At 34.6% G+C, this 14,349-nt stretch overlaps 1 protein-coding gene across 7 annotated transcripts in view; it reads right to left on the bottom strand.

The window, feature by feature from the left end:
- Positions 1 to 564: 564 nt before the first annotated feature.
- The window catches only part of TMEM135 (transmembrane protein 135), a 289,095-nt gene continuing 275,310 nt past the window's right edge, over positions 565 to 14,349 (bottom strand). For 5 of the 7 annotated variants that reach the window (XM_051821449.2, XM_002708646.5, XM_051821444.2 and 2 more), the window contains 5 exons: positions 12,324 to 12,387; positions 11,468 to 11,544; positions 5,222 to 5,320; positions 4,378 to 4,445; positions 565 to 2,532 (listed from right to left, as the gene is read on the bottom strand). In XM_051821449.2, coding sequence (XP_051677409.1) covers positions 2,400 to 2,532; positions 4,378 to 4,445; positions 5,222 to 5,320; positions 11,468 to 11,544; positions 12,324 to 12,387 — 441 coding nt within the window. In that variant the 3' untranslated portion in view covers positions 565 to 2,399. The remainder of the gene's footprint in view (positions 2,533 to 4,377; positions 4,446 to 5,221; positions 5,321 to 11,467; positions 11,545 to 12,323; positions 12,388 to 14,349) is intronic. The other 2 variants (XM_051821457.2, XM_070076525.1) reach the window with 1 other exon arrangement.

The following is a 14,349-nucleotide window of genomic DNA, read 5'->3' as shown; positions in this document are numbered from 1 at the left end:
TTGGAGAAAATTATTGTCTTGAAAACACAATCTTTACTGGTTGGTACTATCTTTATGATTAGATTGCTTCAGGAAATGGCAATGAAATGGCCATATCACTACTGCTCCAAATGCACTGCTTTTCAATCGGCATGAAGATTCAGAAAGACTAAGCGGGCACATTATTGTTTACTATAATCTGTTCTGACGGAAATTTACCAAAGATATTCCTTCAGAGTTTAAATAACTAAAAAAAGATGCTGTGGAATGGAGAGAGATATTTGACTTTCTGATACCATGAAGTTGTAAATCAATATCTAATTAGGAAGAGGTAGAAAAATACTCACTTTATTGTTTTCGTGAACACAAAGCTTCTTTGTGTTTGCTTGAACAGCTACACTTTACAGTCTGTCTCAATGAAATCAAAGTGAACTTTTCAATTCACCACTGAAAATGAGGTAACTGTTCACATAAGCTGTATGTGCACTACTATATTTTGCTTCATGATGATTATTTCATTTTACGTTTTATGTAATATTTTTAAATGACTGCAATTTGTAAAAGAAAAAAATCACAGACATGCACTTTTTTGACCAGCAAAATTTTACTAAACAATCTCAGAAAGTTTCAGTAGAATCTGTCTTTCAATATCACAATCTTTAAATGTCAGTGAAAATAATAATTTATGGATTAAAATGTATATTTTAACTTGACAGGAAAAATATTATAAACACAATTTCTGAATAGAGAAAATGAGGTACAAGTAGCAGAGCTTTCTCAGTGCTTTAATACTTCATTTGAAAAAGTAAACACAGTAACAGTCATCATTTTGATTCCAGTGAATAAAAACTGAAGACTAAATTATTAAATGATATTGAAATCTGAAACCAGAATGATTTTTGAACAGTATTGCCAAGTGAACAGATCAATTCTAAAAAGTTAATCTCAATGCAAAATTTGATCAAATTTTAATGGTTCTCTCTGCTACCATGGTACCTGTGTCTTTTTGTTGGGTTGCAATTTGCCCTAACAACCAAGAATAGGATTACATACAAACAGAAGTAATGAAGGCTTGATGAAATTGAATACTGGGGAGTAAACCTTTTTAAAGTCTGGCGTATAATTCCTGTTGCAACACAAGTTGTATTACATAACATACAATGGCCTAAAAACTTTTCAGCAACAAAATTATATTAAAAAATCATTCCTGTATGTTACATTAACTGTAAATATCACAACTTAAGCCTTTAATTAACTTAGAAAAGTATAACTTTTCCCTGAACTTGAAATAGTGATTATATTTTAATCACAGCTTTCCTGAACTTTCATATTAGACAACGACTATATTTTGTCACTTCTTTATTCCAGAGTAAAAAGGGCAATGACCATGTTTTAAAGAAGCCTGGAGAACCTGAATCTAATTAGTAATAAAATGCACTTTTTAATAACTGTTGGACCTTTATCTTATTTCTAGTTGTAAAACATCAGGATGTAGGTGAAACAGTTGAGAGAGCACAAACTGCCAAATTCACCAAAACGCTTTTTGTTCCATAGGATTTTGATCCCTTCTATAAATGTCATACAGACTGAACTATGAAGAATTCAGTCCTAATAAATGCGAACCTACAGATTTCAAAGTTTTGTTTTTAAATATTCAAGTGTAATGCTACTATAAAAGATTAAACATCTGTTTCAACTATATCAAATGTGTCAGTTTCCATTTGTTCCTAACCTGTCCTTAGTACACAGGTACTAAAGGCAAACAGCCCAACTGATCAAGGGGAGAGATGATGTTATGAGCTGAAAGACCATGGATACCACAATATCTATCCAAATGCTCTAAGACCCACCTTTGCATCCCTGAAGTAAGAATGGCCACTTTTCTCCAACTGAGTTGCTGTAAACTAAAGCAGCAGCATCTGTGGACAGTTACTTCAAATCTATAACATTCCACTACTACAGACACTCATTCAAAAGTTTAAAAAAAATACAGATCAAATCCATGTACCCGTGATCCTTTGTAAATCCTAAAATGCGGAAATATTCTTAGTTTTAACCAAGAATAATATTGGAATGAACTAAAGACATCTTTTAAAGTAATTTTAAGCGTATTCTTATTTGTTATTATATTTCTATATAGATTTAATATTGCTTATGGACATAATTTAATCGATAATATATCATAATATCAACTACTACAGTGATCCAGAATCAGATTCTGGCTACAGGGGAAGCTTAATTATTAAGCAACACCTCCCTAAAAAGCTTCTGTATTTCTGATTGGTAAGAAAACAAAGAACATATCTCATTGAAATAACACTGAAGTTTGAGCTTGGGCCCCCTTCTTTGTGTTCAACATAATTAACTCTTCAGGACAAAATGATGAAACATTTAGTCACATTAATAAGTTACAGTCATCTTCAAGAAAACTCTGTAGGCAACTCTGGTGGTACAGTTGTGTATCTTGGATCCAACCTGGGAGTGAAATCCTGAAAGTGTTTAGATGCACTAGTACCAAAAACATCAAGGACTTTCCGGTTCATGACAGCAAATCTGTAAAACAGGATACAGCAAAGAATTATTTGATGGAGTGTACAAAATGAAAGTATTTACTTAATTTTACTTAGTTTCATAGAACAGTAAAATAGAAAATGTTGACAAAACAAAAGATTTAAACCCACTGGCAAACACAAACGTCACATGTATAATTTTTTAAAAAAAAGTGAAAGTGGGACTTGATCCTAGGCATTCTGATATGGGATGCAGGCATTTATACAACAATGGCCACTACTACCTCCTATTGTATTTAAAGAGACTTGGAGCCCCAGAGATCACAACTGTTCCTTCAACCTCTTCTAGAAATCTAGCTTCCAATACACTATGTCAAATAAACAATTAGGTGAATTTTTCTTCTGATGAATGAAACTACAGGAAACTAAATAAATAATGAATAAACTAACATTTACCAATGAGGCAAATGTACTGAAAGTAATTTTAATGTAATGTAATGCAATGTCAAAATTGACATCTTAATGTCTTACAATCAAAAGAAAGTGTAACCAAATATGTAAATATTTAATGATTAAAAAGCAAAGAGCATATAAGTTTTCACATTTTTAATAAACACAAGAGGAAAATCCTATCCTCAGGTTTCCTATTACTTAACTGAAGGAACATAAAATTTTTAAAAAAACACATGTTTAGTTAATAAGCAGGCAAGACCTTCTGAATCCTTGTGCCTATTCACAAGCAGTTCCTTCTAAAGAAGACAGCAGAAGGAAATTAATTTTGATTCATCAGCCAGCATCCTTATTCCCAGAGCCAATAAATGTCTTTTAGTTCTTTTCCAAAGCAAGATCTTCTCTAAAATTATCAATGGGTAAAACTCACTAAAGTGCACAAAACTAAATGGCAAAAAAATTATAACACAATAATATAAAGAATATATAATGTCATCACTAAGAGTAAGATTTCTTAGGCTGGACTGCTGGCCTTGCATCTCCAGCTCCTTCACTGATGTATTAGCTGTGTGACTCTGATAAGCTAGCTAACCTCTCTGTGAAACCCAGTTTCCTTATATGTAAAACAAGGATAATAGTAGCACATATCTCATAGAGCTATTTTAAGTACTAACATAAATATATATGCATTGTGTACATACTTAAAACCATATGTGTAAGCACTAAATAAGCATTTATTATTTTTATTAGTAATAACAGTAATATAGCAGCTATGATTTACTGAGTATATACTAAGTGCTAAGAACTACTATAAACATCTTAATTTTCCCACAACCATACTTTGTATGTATCATTGTTCCATTGCAGAAGAAAAGACACCTTGGTTTGTGAGAGTAAGTAACTTTGCCACAATAACACAGCAGAAGGTATTAGAGATGGAGTCAAACGTAGGTCTGTCCATGCTCTTTGTATCAGGGCAAACTACCTTCTAAAGAATTAGATTAAGATCAGGAAGGGGAATAAAAAAGATGAGAAAGGCAGAAGAAGGTACACTTACAATAACAGATAACAGAAGATAATTAGTTTTCCAAAATGGAAAAAAAAATCTTTATTATATAGAAATGAACTTTAATGAATCTAACTTTCTAATCAAAAAGATGAGATCAAAGATTCAAAATATCTTAAGTATTTATGTAGTAACTAATGAGCAGTTATCAGATCAATATGGTATTAATCTGGAACACTTAAACTAAAGTATTATAGAGAAAAGAATGTTTGCCTAAGGAATGCTTCATGGTATTAAGTTGGTCATACTTAATTTATATATAAAACTCCTTTAGCACTGAAAGAACATTCCTTCAAGGAGACAAAAAATTCATAATCTTTTTATGAGAACTGTTTTTTCACTATGAGTATTTAAAACATTTTAATCACTTACTTGCCCTTGGTGAGCCTTAAAAGGAATTTCCAGTAAGATGGTCGCAAGGTCTGAACTTCCATGACAGCCTAAGATTATTCAATTTGAGACTTCCTTTAGTAAATACAAAACTGTCAACAGTCTTAAGCAATACTTTTATCTTTACCTTCTTGTTCATTATATCTTGAAAATGTGATAGTAATAAAAAACCTGTATTTATGTTTAAGTTGATTTCAAGAATATTTGTAAATACGCCTTCAAGCAGAAATGCTGCATTTGAAATAATAATGGGATGGATATTCATTATCATCAAGAAGCATTTTCTGAGTACACATTGAAGAGCTGACAGTTCACTAGTTTAATGATTTAATCAACCTAGCAGCATTCCTGCAAGAAAGGGAAGATATAAACTCCCAAAAATTTTGCAACAGCTCTAAAAACATGAATATCATAATGATGATTGCAGAATTTAAAGAGATTAAACAATGCTTCTATTAAACTAGTTTTCCTTCTATCCTCATTTCCTCAGTGTTATTGGAGAAATGCAATTACTCACATTTATCCTATTATCATTTTTTTTAATCGATGAAAGATAACTATTGGGGCATTCTACTCGAGATACTGAAGTACTAATATAAATTGCACTATATTTAAAACTAAAAATTGGTCTGCCCATAAAACAGCACCTGGTCCATTAAGTTAACATGTCAATGATTTGAAACACACAAGCTGGTTCATTGGGGAAAAAAATAGCATAAAACATCATAAACAGAAACGTTCCCAGACTCTTTGTTTTCCCTTCACTGGCCTAAAGGATATTAGAAACAAAAGCACTCTATTTCTCATTTCAAAAAGCTATACTTACTGCCTGGAAGCAAATTGCCGTAGAGATGGAATAGATGATAGTATCTGCATGAGGAAAATAGGGAACCTTGCCTGCTTCAATGCCTTTGAAATACATCGTCTGTAAAAACAAGTATAATACAAGTGTTAACCAAGAAAGGGGAAAACATTTTAAAAGGCAATAACAACACAGTTGGGCAATATACTTCTACCTATGACTATTTTTTCTACTTTCTTAACTTCTAGTACTTTCCTCAGAGTTCAAGTCCATGACTAGGTTAAATGTCAGTGATTTCCTTTCCTGAGCTCCAAACCCCAGCAGCAAATGGTAATACTTTCTATGAAATTTAATAGCATCTTATTTCTACTACTTTTATGCCATTTATTCTTCATGATTTTTATAAAATCCTAAGGGCCTCACTTCCCTGTTGGATCTGTTCATCCCTTTCCTCATTCATTCACTTGTAAACATTTAATCCATTAAGTCCCAAGTTTTCAATTCTGCAAATATTTCACTGACAATATATTTATTTTAAAGCAAATATAAGTGGTATATTTATTGCTCTATTTAGGTTTTTATAGGTGTCCTATATATAGGACAGTGGGACATATGAATTCAATCCGGATGTCCATCAACTGATGACTGGATAAAGAAAATGTGGTATATATACATTATGGAATACTGCTCTGACATAAAAAGAATGAAATCCTGTTTTTTTTGCAAAAAACAACTAGAAACCATTATGCTTAGTGAAATAAGTCAGTCTGAAAAAGATAAATGCTTTCTCTGATATGTGGTAGTTAATAAAAAATGCAAGTTTAAACAACTAAGAATAATTGTGTGTTAATTAAAGAGTTCAACCAATAGCATTAAGTAGAACAAAAAGATACTAACAGAGATAAAGTATTAATTTGTTCCTGAACAGTCAGGACAAGGGCTGATCAAGTCATTGTTTCTCATAGTGTCCATTTCACTTCAACAGGTTTCCTTTTAGGTGCTCGGTTAGTTGTCACCAATCAGGGAGAACATATGATATTTGTCCCTTTGGGACTGGCTTATTTCACTCAGCATGATGTGTTCCAGATTCCTCCATTTTGTTGCAAATGACCGGATTTCATTGTTTTTGACTGCTGTATAGTATTCTATAGAGTACATGTACCATAATTTCTTTATCCAGTCTACTGTTGATGGGTATTTAGGTTGATTCCATGTCTTATCTATTGTGAATTGAGCTGCAATAAACACTGAGGTGCAGACAGCTCTTTTATTTGCCAATTTAATTTCCTTTGGGTAAATTCCAAGGAGTGGGAGGCTGGGTTGTATGGAAGGGTTATATTCAGGTTTCTGAGGAATCTCCAGACTGACTTCCATAGTGGCTTTACCAGTTTGCATTCCTACCCACAATGAGTTAAGTGTCCCTTTTTCCTCACATCCTTGCCAGTATCTGTTGTTAAATATAAGAGTAGGAATAAGAGAGGGAGGAGATGTACAGTTTGGCACATGTTCAATCAGACTTAACCCTAACGGTAGAGTTAGAAACATGCCAGGGGATTCCAATTCAATCCCATTAAGGTGGCATGTACCAATGCCATCTCACTAGTCAAAGTGACCAGTTTCAGTTTACAATTGATCATAATAATAGGATTAAGAGTCAAAGGGATCACATAAACAGGACTAGTGTCTGCTAATACTAACTGCTAGAATTAAAAAGGAGAGAGTGATCCAACATGGGAAGCGGGATACATGGCAGACTCATAAAATGGTAGATGTCCTAAACAGCACTCTGGCACTTAAGGCACTTGGCACTTAAGGCATTTGGATCTTGCTAAAAAGCCCATGAGTATTTCAGGCATGGAAAGCCAAGACACTCTGGAAAAAAAGAAAAAAAGAAAAAAAGAAAGAAAAGAAAGAAAAGAAAGAAAAGAAAGAAAAGAAAGAAAAGAAAGAAAAGAAAGAAAAGAAAGAAAAGAAAGAAAAGAAAGAAAAGAAAGAAAAGAAAGAAAAGAAAGAAAAGAAAGAAAAGAAAGAAAAGAAAGAAAAGAAAGAAAAGAAAGAAAAGAAAGAAAGAAAGAAAGAGAAAGAAAGAAAGAAAGAAAGAAAGAAAGAAAGAAAGAAAGAAAGAAAGAAAGAAAGAAAGACCTAAATGAAAGATCTCTGTGAGTGAGATCCCAATGGAAAGAACGGGTCATCAAAGAAGGAGGTACCTTTCTCTGAAGGGAGGAGAGAACTTCCACTTTGACTATGGCCTTGTCTAAGTATGATCAGAGTCGGTGAACTCAAAAGGCTTCCATAGCCTTGGCAACTCATGACAAGAGCCTAGGGAGATTACTGACTTCATAAACAAGAGTGTCAATTTGTTAAGTCAACAACAGGAGTCACTGTGCACTTACTCCCCATGTAGGATCTCTGTCCTTAATGTGTTGTACTATGTGAATTAATGGTATAACTATTACTCAAACAGTACTTTATACTATGTGTTTCTGTGTGGGTGCAAACTGTTGAAATCTTTACTTAGTATATACTAAATTTATCTTCTGTATGTAAAGATAACTGAAAATGAATTGATATGAATGGGATGGGAGAGGGAGTGGGAGATGGGATGGTTGCAGTTGGGAGGGAGGTTATGGGGGTTAAAGCCACTATATTCCAAAAGTTGTACTTTGGAAATTTATATTTATTAAATAAAAGTTAAAAAAATGAAAATTAAAAAAATACAGAATGCAAAAAAATGTATAGGAATGAAACAGATATCTTGTGACTTGATTGTTGCTTTTAGCTCTTGTTTATACTCATGTGGAACTGTGGTCTTTCGGCTTTTTACTTGGTGAATATTATGGTTAGTGGTACATTAAGGCTGCAATTATATAGTGGATTGAAATTATGTTTTTGCAAAAATTAAAGAAAAAGAATGATAGGAAGCAGGGGGATTGAGGGATGGAGAGGAGGGAGGAAGAAAGTATGGTTATCTTAGAACTGCTCTTATTAAATACATGAAATTTGTTCTCTTTGTGTTAATAAAAATTTTAAAGATATATAGTATCAACAACTAAATAAGAGAGAAAAAGCAAGTGTAACAAGCAGACATGAAATACATGATAGATACAAAGCTTCTTCAAAATATTCATGGAAAATGGAATTAAAAGATAAATTTTGGTATTAAAAATGTTTTTGAGGGGTCAGCACTCTGGCATGGCAGGTTAAGCCATTGTCTGCATTGTCGGCATCCCATATGAGTATCAAGTTCTGGTTGCTCCATTTCTGATCCAGTTCCCTGCTAATGTGCCCTGGAAAGCAGCTAAAGTTGGCCCAAGTACTTGGGCCCCTGTACCACATGGTGGACCGGGACCCAGCTCCTAGCTCCTGGCTTCAAGGCAGCCAAGAAAGAATGCTATATGAGTAAGGTAAAAAGAGGCTCAAGAAGGTCTGAGTGATCCATGATATGAAGAACAAAAACACAGTGACAGTCATTTGACACAGTGGTTAAGTAGCCACTTAGTACTTCTGCATCATCTGTCAAGAGTGCCTGGTTCAAGTCTCGGCTATGCTATTTCTGAGCCAACTTCCTGATGATGTGCACCCTGGGAGGCAGCACAGGACGGATGACTCAAGGACTTGCATCCCAGCCACCCAAGTAGGAGACCCAGACTGAATTTCAGGTTCCTGGCTTCTTCCTGATCTAGTCCTGGCTGTTAACAGACATTTAGAGGATACGCCAGAAGATAAAAGATCTCTTTCCATCTGTCTCCCTCCCTTTCAAATAAGATGAAAATACATAAATTTTTAAAATAACATACAAGCTAAAATAAGTTATTTTTGCATGACCTGCAACACTAACCCTAGACCATAGTGCAAAACTATTTGTGGAATAAATTTTACATTTTAGTTATATTCCAAGTGATGTGCCATGAAAAGTTGTCAAGATCCATATAAACTACCATAATCAAAGAGCAAAGCAACAAAAGAAATTATGAAGTGAATAGATTACATATAACTCAATCAAAAAGTCTATGTTGAAAAATAAATTTTTAAAAAGTAATACACATTAGGGACAGAATTCAGAAGAACTATAAGACATGTATGATGTTCTAAACTATTTAGGAAACAAGAAAAAGCTAATACAGTGCCTGCTTATTAGTTTGAAAATAATATACCACTATATTAAAAGGTATAGATATATTGTATTGTATTCATGCTGAAGAAAATGTAATTCAGGGGGCCAGCATTGTGCCATAGTGGGTTAAGCTACCACCTGCATTGCTGGCCTACCATATGGGCACTGGTTTGAGTTGCTGCTGCTCCATATCCAATCCAGCTCCCTGCTAATGTGCCTGAGAAAGCACCGGAAGATGGCCCAAGTCCTTGGGCCCTTGCAACCCAAGTAGGAGATCCCGAGGAGGCTCCTGGCTCCTGGCTTCAGTCTGGCCCACCTGTAGCCACTAGTAGTTTGGGAAGCAAGGCAGCAGATGGAAGATTGATCTCTGTCTCTTCTCTCTCTCTCTCTCAATAAAATATTTTTTTTTTGACAGGCAGAGTGGACAGTGAGAGAGACAGAGAGAAAGGTCTTCCTTTGCCGTTGGTTCACCCTCCAATGGCTGCCGCGGCCGGTGCGCTGTGGCCGGCACACCGCACTGATCAGAAGGCAGGAGCCAGGTGCTTCTCCTGGTCTTCCATGGGGTGCAGGGCCCAAGCACTTGGGCCATCCTCCACTGCACTCCCGGGCCACAGCAGAGAGCTGGCCTGGAAGAGGGGCAACCGCGACAGAATCCAGTGCCCCGACCGGGACTAGACCCCAGTGTGCCGGCACCGCTAGGCGGAGGATTAGCCTATTGAGCTGCGGCGCCGGCCCAAATATTTTTTTTTTTTAATTTGCAATTCAGAGTTACACACAGAGAGAAAGAGAGGCAGAGAGAGAGAGGTCTTCTATCTGCTGGTTCACATCCCAATTGGCCCCAACGGCCGGAGCTGAAATGATCCGAAGCCAGGAGCCAGGAGCTTCCTCTGGGTCTCCTATGCAGGTGAAGAGGCCCAAGGACCTGGGCCATCTTCTACAGCTGTCCCAGGCCATAGCAGAGAGCTGGATCCAAAGTAGAACAGTCGGGACTCAAATCGTTGCCCATATGGGAAGATGGCACTGAAGGCAGCGGCTTTACCCACTATACCACAGCGCTGGCCCCAAAATAAATCTTTAAAACAAAGAAAGTATAATTTGGATGTGGTAGAGTAGCTCCATAGAAATGTAAAATGAAACAGTTATCTAGTAATATATGTAATAATTGTTCCTGATTATTTCCCATAATAAAACCTATCTACTGAACCATATTTTAATTTCATGAAGGGCAGGAACCATTTTCTATACTTCTCTATGCTTACCAACTCCCAGCACAATAATGTGAACAGAATAGATACCTAATAAATGTATGCCTTTGACTTACACGTTTTATACTGTTCAGAGAGCTGATTTTTATAACATGCTTACTATACAGCATTTATAGCATTTTTAATATAAAATTAATTAAAGAAAATGATTGTTACACCATTTTAATTAATTTCACAAAAGAACATAGTAAGATTAAATTTCTAACTTTCTTTATTTAAAAAAGCCCTTATTAGCACACTTTATGGGCCAGTTCCTTTTGCCAAGATCAGATATGCATAGCCTGATGGCAGAAGAAACAGAGAGGTATCACCGCTTGGCTTATAAAATTCAAATTATGTATGGGAGGAAGCAGATAGAAAACATCTTCTATAAATTAGATCTCATTATTGGTTTTCTCCTGTGACAAGTAATCCATTTTACTAAATAGATGGCATTTTCTTTCTCTCTTTTTTTTTTTTTTTTCTTCTCCATTATCAAGCTAAATAAAAAGAGCTTTATATCTGGGGCCAGCACTGTGACACAGCAGGTTAAAGCCCTGGCCTACAGCACCAGCATCCCATATGAGTGCTGGTTCAAGTCCTGGCTGCTTTTCTTCTGATCTAGTTCCCTGCTAATGTCCTTGGGGAAAGCAGTGAAAGACAGCCCAAGTTCTTGGGTCCCTGCACCCACATGGAAGACCCAGAAGAAGCTCCTGGCTCCTGGCTTTGGATTGGCTCAGCTCCAGCCGCTGCAGCCATTTGGGGAGTGAACCAGCGGATGGAAGATCTCTCTCTCTCTCTCTCTCTGTAACTCCGTCTTTCAAAAAAAAAAAAAAAAAAAAAAAGAGAGTTCCTTTAAAAAAAAAGCTTTTTATACTTTGGAACTGTTTATGCATTAAATTGTGTGCTTACCTCTACCAATTTGGAAGCTAAATACATGGAAATTGTTGTGCTCTTATAAAACATCATTGAAACACCTGCCAAAAATCCTGAAACAAAATGAAAAAACTGATCAGATTGCAAATTACTTCTTTGGTACTCAATCATTAAAATCACTTGAATAGTTAAGAAATGATTTGTAGCATTCTTTCTTATTATAACATAATCGATATACCTAATGATATTAAAACGTGGAGATGTTTTATCACATTTTTAAAATTAATTAAAAAAAAAAAAACTATGGGTGCCATTTCTGATTTTAAGCAGAAATACTCATCTATCACTTAAGAGCTCAATTTATTTTTAGTGTCATTATCACTATTCTCTTTCCTTTATTCTATAAATAGACAATCAAGAGGTTAGGGACTGGAACATTTAGAGTAGGATTATAATTAATAAATATCTCAGAAATGATCTTTTAATTTAACAAATGCATATACTGTACTTAATAGGAAATATTCTTTAGTTTTATAAAATAACTTCCTTAAAATAAATATGAAAATATATGTCATTTTCCATGGCCAAAATAGAATTAATAAGTGTACTCTTACATCCACTAACCACTTAGAGAATATTTTTTATCTTTATGTTCTTTTGTGATACGCTCTCTAGGATTTCTGGCCAGTAGCAGGGCAGACACCCAAGTCATTATATTGCCAACTCAAAATACCAGATGGCAGGAGTGCCTGGATGTGACTTCACAAACATCATGTTTGGCTTGGTCTATTACAACAGAAAAGGAAGATACACAAAAACCTGATAAAATTTGGAAGCTATTTCAGATTCATTCCTACCACTGATTAATACAATAACTTTACTATTGCTTTACCAGCTATAATAGCATGTAGCTCATCATCCAGGTTTCTGATCCAGCGCAAGAAGCAACTAGTACCCTGTATTAAGAAGAAAATACAATGGCTTCAGTTATTTCATTTACAGGCAAAAAATGCATGAAACAAAAATTTCAATGAGTGATTTACTAAATGACTTTGGAAACAAATTAATGATTTTATATTTTACATGATTGGGAAAATTATGAAACGGTGTTTCACAAATTATTGCTCTAGATATACTCTAATAAGAAATTTTACATAATATTTTTATTATACTGATCTTTCAAAACACATATATAACTACCCCTTCTGCCTAGATTTAAAATTAAGGGGAAATGGAAACTACCATTATAACTACCATTATAACAAGGAGAAAAAGCTAGATAAACTACCATCTGTCAAACCAGAATTCTACATATAGAGAAAACAGTTTTCAATACTGAAGGTGAAATAAGGACTTTTTCAAGATGGGTAAGAGCTGAGAAATTTCATCACCAGCAGACCTGATACCAGAAATGTTAAAAGTGGTTCTTTAGGCAGAAAGAATACATCAGGCAAAAAATTATAACTGTAAAAAGAAACGAAGAACTCTGGAAATGGGAAAATAAAGGAAAATTTAGAAGACATGTTATTCTTGTATTTAACTGCTTTAAAAGTAAAGTAATTGTTTAAAAAGCAGGGATGAGCACACTATTGTCCACTGGCCAAATGTGGCTTTCTACCTATTTTCAAATGGCTCAGGAGTTAATAATGGTCTTTGCCGTTTTAAATATTTTCTAAAATTTTTATTTTTATTTTTATTCTCATCTTATTTGAAAGACAAAGAGACAGAAGAGGAGGGGATAGATAGCTTTCCTCCATTGGTTCAGTTCCCACATGTCTGCAGCAGTCTGCACTAGCCCAGGCTGAACCCAGGACTCTTAAAACTCCATGCTAGTCTCCCACATGGGTGGCAGGAACTCACACTGTAATAGCAAAGTGGAGTAGTTGTGACAGAGACCACATGGTCACAAAGCTTAAAATACTAATCCTCTGGCCCTTTAGGAAAAAAGTTTGCCAACCTCTGATTTAAAGCAAAAAAAGGTTAAAAAATAAAAATAAGCACGTTGTGGAGTAACATGTAAAGGTAAATGAACAGCACAAAGGAGAAAGAAAGGATAGGAAGGAAGAATTAGAAGTATGGTGTTGTAATATTCTTAAACTATGTATAAAGTAGAAATAATATTATTTAAAGACTATCTGACAAATAAAAAATGTATGTTATAAATGTTAAATCAACTACTAAATTAAAAAAGAAGTTATTAGAAATAGTGAAGATAGAATGCAGACATTAAAAATTGGACAATCAATTCAGAAGGCAGAAAAAGGAAAATAAAAAATAGAGTGAAAAGGAAGAACAAAGAAAGAATGAAACAAATACAAAACAACTAGCAAGAATGTAGATTTAAACTCAATCATATCATGTGTACATTAAATGTAAATAATCTAAACATACCAATTAAATAGAAATAATCAGATTAGATAAAAAAGGAAGAATAAACTACACAAAAATGCCTCAAAAAAGATTGTGGAAAATGAATTAAAATCTAAGTTTATTTTAGTCCAAAAAATTTTAGATCCATGCAGTTTTTTCATAATATTAACATACTTTTTGAAGGTTCCTTGAGTGCATAGGTTTCAACATGGTTTTGTATCAAAATAAACACATCATAATTCCATTTTCTATGAACTTTTTTGTCTTGCTTCTGAGTTTACTTATTTTTATCATTTGAAAGGAATAGTGATATCTATGTGTATATATGCATATATATATATATTTATATATATGGGGGGGGGGTCTTCCATCAGTTGGTCCACTCTCTAAATGCCAGCAACATCTGGGTCTAGGTAAACCTGAAATCAGGAGCCAGGAACTCCATCTGGGTCTCCCAAATGAGAAGCAGGGACTCAGGTAATTAAGATATTATTCGCTGCCACCAAAGATGTGCATTAGCAGGAAGCTGGATCAGAAGCAGAGGCGAC

Source organism: Oryctolagus cuniculus, chromosome 1 (assembly GCF_964237555.1).
Source record: "Oryctolagus cuniculus chromosome 1, mOryCun1.1, whole genome shotgun sequence".
Taxonomy (NCBI): domain Eukaryota; kingdom Metazoa; phylum Chordata; class Mammalia; order Lagomorpha; family Leporidae; genus Oryctolagus; species Oryctolagus cuniculus.
This window is presented reverse-complemented; position numbering and strand designations above follow the sequence as displayed.